General features: G+C 31.1%; 1 protein-coding gene across 1 annotated transcript; it reads left to right on the top strand.

The window, feature by feature from the left end:
• The first annotated feature begins 2,764 nt into the window (after positions 1-2,764).
• LOC118741914 lies at positions 2,765-5,850 on the top strand. Its single transcript, XM_036473886.1, has 6 exons — positions 2,765-2,800; positions 2,875-3,054; positions 3,138-3,341; positions 3,415-3,726; positions 3,791-4,051; positions 4,113-5,850. The coding sequence occupies exons 1-6, from the start codon at positions 2,765-2,767 to the stop codon at positions 4,440-4,442; spliced, it is 1,323 nt and encodes a 440-aa protein (XP_036329779.1). The 3' UTR covers positions 4,443-5,850.
• Positions 5,851-7,304: the final 1,454 nt, after the last annotated feature.

The following is a 7,304-nucleotide window of genomic DNA, read 5'->3' as shown; positions in this document are numbered from 1 at the left end:
AGAATTCGGCAAGCCATTTGGCGTGAGTGGGAGAGTGAGTTTTCGGATATTTGTCAATCCAAAGGTAAAGTTTTTGCTGAAAATGGAGGTAGGGTAACTGACTCCCCTTGGTTCTGCGATAAAAAAATGCAATTTTTCCGTTCAGGAAATAAAACTAATAAATAGACTCATGTGTGGACACACATATGGAAAGATTTTTTTAAGTAAGTTTAAAGCTAACATCACTGATGCTTGTTTATGCTGTGGGGTTAGAGAGACAAATGACCATCTCATTTTTGTTTGCCAAAAGTTTTCCGCCGCCAGAAACAATTTCACTATTTTTAGTAAATACAACTGCTTAAAAGAAATTTTCGCCAGTTTTGATTATCGCCATCTCAGGGAGTTGCTTTGTTTTTTGGAGACGGTGAAGCTCGACACGCTTCTTTGAGTATAAAAAGATATAGATATAGGAAAAAAAAAAAAATTAAAAGTGTATGTATGTATAAAACAGACATAGTTTTGTTTATTGTTAAGTAACATGATAAAAACATTACAAGGTAAATTCATTCTCTCATTTCGTCGGCCATGATTTTTTCTGACGTTTGCCAACATTTTAAAATCATATAAAAATGAAAATAAAAAAATTAAATTGTTCACAATTGTTGTTGTTTGAGATTGAAAATGAGAATGTGTGTGTGAGTTTGAGTTTTGATTTTAAAATTATCCCAGCCAGCAAGAAAACGTAGATTTTACGAACATTATGTTTTACGAGGGATTCTCGTATCGCCAAAAAGTTAGAGAAAAGCTCGTAAACGATAAAACAAAAAAATATAATAGAAAGAGGCTTGTGGTAATTTGTCAGCACAAGAAAAAATTTTAGTTTTGTTGACAATTTTTCTTCAATCACAATATTTCATAAGTAAGTAGTTTGTTAAATATTCAATTTAAGAAAATTGTTAAGTATGTGATTTATTGGCAGACTGGTGCAAACGCAAAGGACGACCTACCACTTTCTTTTATAATTAAACTTCTTGTAAGTAGCTACTACATATGTAATTCAAAAATACAAATTAATTTAACGAGTTTCTTCGAGCAATTCTTTCACAGGCTGCGCGGAGCAACACTAAAGGATTTTAACGTTTAATTCCCCTATAGCGCTGTTGGTTTGGCAACGACTGCGGCAATAAGAAGTACGGATAATAATATTATTTATTACCACTTTTTACTTAATTAAATTTTCCGATTTCCAATGGAGTTTAATCTTTCACTTTATTTTCTTAGGTGCTTTTCGTCAAAAATTTAACTCCGACGAAGAAGTTTTTATTTCTGTTTCAAAGAAGCACTTCCAATATGCACACGACCGGCAAAAAAATTGGCAGCCTATCGGCAAAAAGATAAAAAATAAATTCAGCTACCTTATAATATATATTAAACCCCTCTTATTTAATTGTTAATTTGTTAATAGATAGTTTGTTAATATTTATTTATCTGGAAATATCTTCACATATACAGTGCTGGGAAAAAATATTGGCACAGAGAATTTTTCGCCATGAATGCAAAGTTTTTATTCTGATTTCTTCTCTAATTGTTTTTTATAAAAATATAGTTAGTATGAAGTTCTACTTTCAAATCAGAGTTTTTAGAAAAATTCTAAGTATGCAGTTTTATAGCCCATTTAATTTTAGTATAATAAAGTGCTCGCTTGAATAGCTAGAAAACCTCTTTGTTTTTTGGCAATTTTTTATACGCAGTTTCTTCCATACAAAAAAAAAATGTCGCACATAATTTGCATTGAAGAACATACATACATGTGCGAAAAGAAATTCAAGTAAAAAACTTTGCATACATTGCGAAAAATTCTCTGTGCCAATACTTTGATCCGGCACTATAAATATTTATTAATTATAATTCCATTCCATAAAAGAACTACAATAATTTAAATTAATTAAAAACAGTAGATAAAGCAGTGTAAAAAAACGCCTTTTTAACGTAAATTAATCGTTTACGAGACTCGTTAACAATTAAAAAACGGACGTAAAAATATTCGCATACGAATGCTTTTTCGATCCGTTTACGACTGTTCGTAGGCGATGAACAATTTAAAGCGAAAAAGTGCTCGAAAAACAGTCGTAAACGGCTATCATAAACGATTTTTAATCTGGTTTTTCTTCGAGAAAATATCCAATTACGAGTTTGTTTACGATGATTTTGCTGGCTGGGATATTGTTGGCAAACGTCAGACTGCCTCTCAATGGTTTTACCTTGTTATGTTTTTATCATGGTTAAGTAATACACAGTAAAAAATCATAGTTTACTTTTAATTCCAGTGAGTATTTAATTTAAAGATTTTTTGAATTAAATTTGATTTTTAATACCAAAAAGTTTTATTTTTAAACTATGAAATATTCTTGCAATTTCATTAAATCCAAAATGGTTTAAAAACAAAACCTTAATCAGTGTTGAACGCTTTGTTTTCAAAATATTGATTCTTTTTAGTTTTAATTTAAGGCATAAAAGGCATTAGAATGCTCTCTCTAATGTTTTAAGTATTTTTGGTTAAAAACAAAACCAAAAAAAGTATTAAGAAGGTTCTCTCACTCTGAATGATATTTAATGTACTCCCAACTTTAGTATTTTTGGTTTTAAAACAAAACCAGAAAAATACTAAGAAGTTTTCTCACTCTCAATCAGTATCACGTGTTCCACTTTTGGAGAAGCGTCATAATGTTTCTGAAAGTTAAATACCACGAGGTAGTGCATTTAATAAAAATATGAAATCCTGAAAATGAGGAATTCTCGACGAATGAAACAATTATATCAAGTAAGTAATCTAAAAAATTACTCAAGTTTTATGAAAGATAATTGTATTTCTTTTCAGTTGTGGAACAATTAAAGATCAATCCCGACTGTGCAATAACGTTGCGAGACCGCGACGGAGCTGAAATTTTCGTGGATTATTTCCAGGAAATTCTTTATCAATATAAAGGCTGTAGCTGTTTTTTGTTGGAAATAAATGAAAATTCGACAAAAGAACAATCATCCCAATCATCAGTGGTGTTAAGCTTAAATCACGAGGTTAGTGTTGCACACTGAAAGTGGAAGACTTGTTGTAATGAATAAATTTGAACAGGCGCTGGAAAACTACATAAAAAGCGGAGATTTCTCTTGCATTCTTGAGGAATACAAAAAAAAGCAACACTTTAAGTGATAGTTCCCGCCGCTCGTTAGTGCGCGAGTCTACTAACTTTTTACGCCAACATTGTGGAAATCACCCGAAGCGTGGGGAAAAAATTGCACTAGCTGAATCAATAATATGTATTTTTCCAGCTTTTAAGATTGCTAATAGCAAATTTGGGGGAATTGTAAGTATGCATTTTGAACTCTTAATACATTTACATACCATACGATCTTAACGAAACTCAAAAATAATTTCAGGATTTGTTCTACAATCCAGAGAACAATTCCGGCTATTTAGCTGCAAAGTTAAAAACCATAAACACCAAGCTTACGAAACTCGACAGCGGTGGAAAAAAAAAACGTAAACTATCTGAGGTCGACAAGGAAAGCGATGATGAAGCGGTAATTTCTGTAGAAGATCTTCACTTTTTTCAAAACTGCATTGTTGCAGACGAACTGCAACTGGTTCAACAGAAATTGCAGGAAACGTTAAAAGCAAGACAAAAGTTTATCGCAACTGAATCTAATGTTTTGGAACATTTCCCAATATTTTTATATGATTCGTCATTGGTAGTGTATACACAATAATACTACGTATATATGTATAAAAAAAGAAACAATAATTTTTTTGTAGATTGATTTTGATTTTAATCTTCGGAATGGAGAGGCGATTTCGAACAGTCTTTTAGAAAACTGGGAAAAATATGAAAGCTGTGTGGAGAAAATTTTAATTGATGCCGCTGGCGGACCTAGTCTGGGAAACTGTACTGATTGGGCCACTGAAGTGCTACCTTATTTGATGCTTTTAAAGCTGCTGCCATCTACTGCCAGTGGACGCGCCCAAAAGAAAGTAAACTTTCAAAAATCTGTCGATAGTTTTCTTTCCTTTGAAAACGTAATTTACTATAAAATGTTTATTCTTAATCAACACAAATAACACAATTTTTTCTTTGTAGCTCAACACCCCTATCGCAGAATATGCAGCTGAGACTAGTCAGCCCACCATCGTTGCAGTTGGACAAGACAGAGCCACAATTTGTCAGTATTTTATAACCATTAATGGCAAGAAGGTAAATGTTCCCATCAATTATAAATTCAGCCAAGTATTCGACCTGTATTTTAAAGCATTTTATGTATTTAATATACAATTTGATGTAACTTTGGCGAACTTCTTGGGGTTTTTTGACAAATTTATTTACAAAATCAACGATAATAAGAAGCCAAGTACTAGGTTATTAGAAGTGCAATCGAAATTCGAGAATAAGTTTAAGGAATTAATGAAGTAAGTTTCATATAAAAAAAATGGCAAAATTTTGCTTTTTATGTTCCAGAGAATTTGAAACCGTAACAAATGTTGTATTTCATTTAAAAAATTAACATTTTTTAGCGGAGGCTCACGGTTTAAAGTTAAGGTGTGTTTCCTCTAAAACATGTAAAAGAGTATTTAATACATTTAGTTCGTTAAGTAGGCATTCCAAACTTTGTAATCCTATTAATATAAGCAGCGAAATTCCAAAAAAGAAAATTGAACAAATATCAAAACCAGAAAATGTAAATACTCAAAGTCCTGCCATTGACAATGATAGACCATCTTGCTATTTTTCTTCAGTAGAGAATTTTGAAGCTTTCTCGATTGCTTCATCACTTTCAAAAAAGTTGATATTATGTGGAATTTCAGAAACAAAAATTGGTGAAATATTTACATCGTTTGAAGTTCTAATAAATAACAGCTTTGATAAATTTGAAAGGTACTTAATAGAAAAACATCCTGAGATATGAGAGAATTTATTTAAGGAAAACTGTATTACTTTTCGGGGTGAATTGACCGATGACTTAAACAATATTCAACAAAATTTAGAAGAGGAAAACAATGTAGAAAGACAAACTTTTATGTCCTGTGAACTAATTGAATAAAATCTATTATTAAATTAAGCTATTGTTCCTCTAATATAATTTTAAGTTATTTCAAATAAAATGTATTTCTTAACAAAATTTTATTTTGATTTTTATTTTCAGCACATAGCTTTCCATAATGTTCAAACAAGCAATCCTTATTTTAAAAAATATCAAATTTCTCCTTAATTGTACATGAAATGTGGTATGTTTTATTAACGGGGTTGTAAATTTGTTGAGCACTGTACGCATTGGGTTTGCTTTTAATACCAACAATATAGTAAATCTAATCCAATTTTGTTTTTGATTATATTCCATAAAAGTATTAAATCCATTCCAATTATCAGATAGATCCAAAACCATCTCTGTTACTTTTAATACGAACAATATCCTAAATCTAATCTAATATCGGTTTAGATTTAATTCCATAAACTATAAAATCTATTCCAATTATCATATAGATCCAAAACCATTTAAGTTATTTTTAATACGAACGATATACTAAATCTAATCCAATTTTGGTTTTGATTAAATTCAAGAAAAGTATTAAATCTATTCCAATTTCGAGATAGATCCAAAACCTTTTCAGTTTTATTTTCAATCCCTAAAAACTATAGAATTTAGCCCCATGGTTTGTTTCTAAGAAGAAAAGCTTATTTGAATTAATTCCAAATATATTATTAATACATACTCTCTCAATCTTTTCTCTCCCTCTTTGCTTAAACCAGTATGGTTTTAATCTAATACTTTCTGTCATTGTTATATATAAACACCAAAATGGTATTAAAATTAAACTAAATTTTTTACTGTGTAGTCGTTGTAGGGAAAATGAAGAAAAACAATTACAACCAGTCAATTATTATTAAAAAAAGAGAAATTTTAATGAAAGCAAGGAAAAAAAAGGATGAAACAAATATGTATGCATGTTTGTCTCGAATGCTTTAGAATGTAGTCATATGATTAAATTTTTTTCTATTCAATCAGATATGGAATTGAGCTTGTACGATTGTGCATTTAAGAAATAATAATAATAATAAAAATAATAATATTAGTAATAAAATAAAAAGAAGAGAAAGAAGAAGATGATGGAGGAGTGTCATAAAGAGATATGTATGACTGGTTTGGAGTCTGGATGTATCTACCTCATTGTAGTTAAATTTTCCATATGTACATGTATTACGTTTCTTTTGTGTTAATTGTAAAGATGCCTAATTTCGTGTTTTTTCTGCAATCAAGTTCCTTTGATTTTGCTGGTACAACCACATTTTATTAATTATAAGATAGTCGATTCACTTTATTACTTGGCTTAAAGAATGAATTACTTCTGTAGTTTTTGGTAATTTTGTACTCAATAATTTTTTAATTTCCTCATGTATATGAAAATTCATCTTATAACCTGTACTTACATGAATACCTGATAGGGTACAAACCTTTTATTCTTGTATAAAAGGCAATCAAAAAAAAAGGCTGATAGAGAATATTGTATTTATTGTATTATAATGTACGTAGTACGATAGGTTAAATTGGTGATCAATCACTTTTGAATTTGTGCAGTTTGAATTTTTTGCTTGGTTTAGTCTCAAAGGCTATTTTAGTTTGTAGTTTACTATCTTGTATTAGAAATTAATTTTGAGTCACCCTGCATGCTTGTTCGACGTGGGATTGAATCATCACTGGAACCGGCTCGTCGGGTCACCGCTCACTAAAAGCTTCGCATACAATTAAAATCTTCTTGGACAACCTGGCTCTTGAGGAAATCATAACAGTCCTTGCCAATTTTCGGGAAATGTTTAGTAGCGCTCACACCGTTTTTGTGGTGGGGGGCGGAGGGGGAGGGGCGGGTCTCCCCAAATCCCCCCCCAATAGAAAGGAGACAGTCGCCGCTTTCTAAAAAGGGGTACCCCCCCCCCCCTTGGACTCCTCCCACAGGCACCTAGGGAACCGTTTGAAAAAGGGGGAAAAACTGAATTTTCTTAGGCAAACTGAGCAGTTTGAAGTGGAATATGACCCAACTAACAGAAACCGTGGGATTTTTTAATAAAAGAAATTGTGCCAAATTAGATATGGGGGGATTTTGAATAAAGAATAAAAAGTTAATTAAAAATAGAAAAAAAAACAGTTTTTATAAAAAAAAAATGTTCTTTTTAACAAATGTATTTTTGCGTAGAATTCCTTTATACGTAAGCGGCCTTCGGCCGCACTTAAGGATTATAACCCTCAGGCAGTAGAATTCTCCTTTCTGTGTTGCCAAAGAA

The sequence above is a fragment of the Rhagoletis pomonella genome, unplaced genomic scaffold (genome assembly GCF_013731165.1).
Source record: "Rhagoletis pomonella isolate Grant_MI unplaced genomic scaffold, Rhpom_1.0 Rhpom_scaffold_00006, whole genome shotgun sequence".
Lineage (NCBI taxonomy): Eukaryota > Metazoa > Arthropoda > Insecta > Diptera > Tephritidae > Rhagoletis > Rhagoletis pomonella.
Note: the sequence above shows the minus strand (reverse complement) of the source record. Positions and strands in the feature narration are given on the sequence as shown.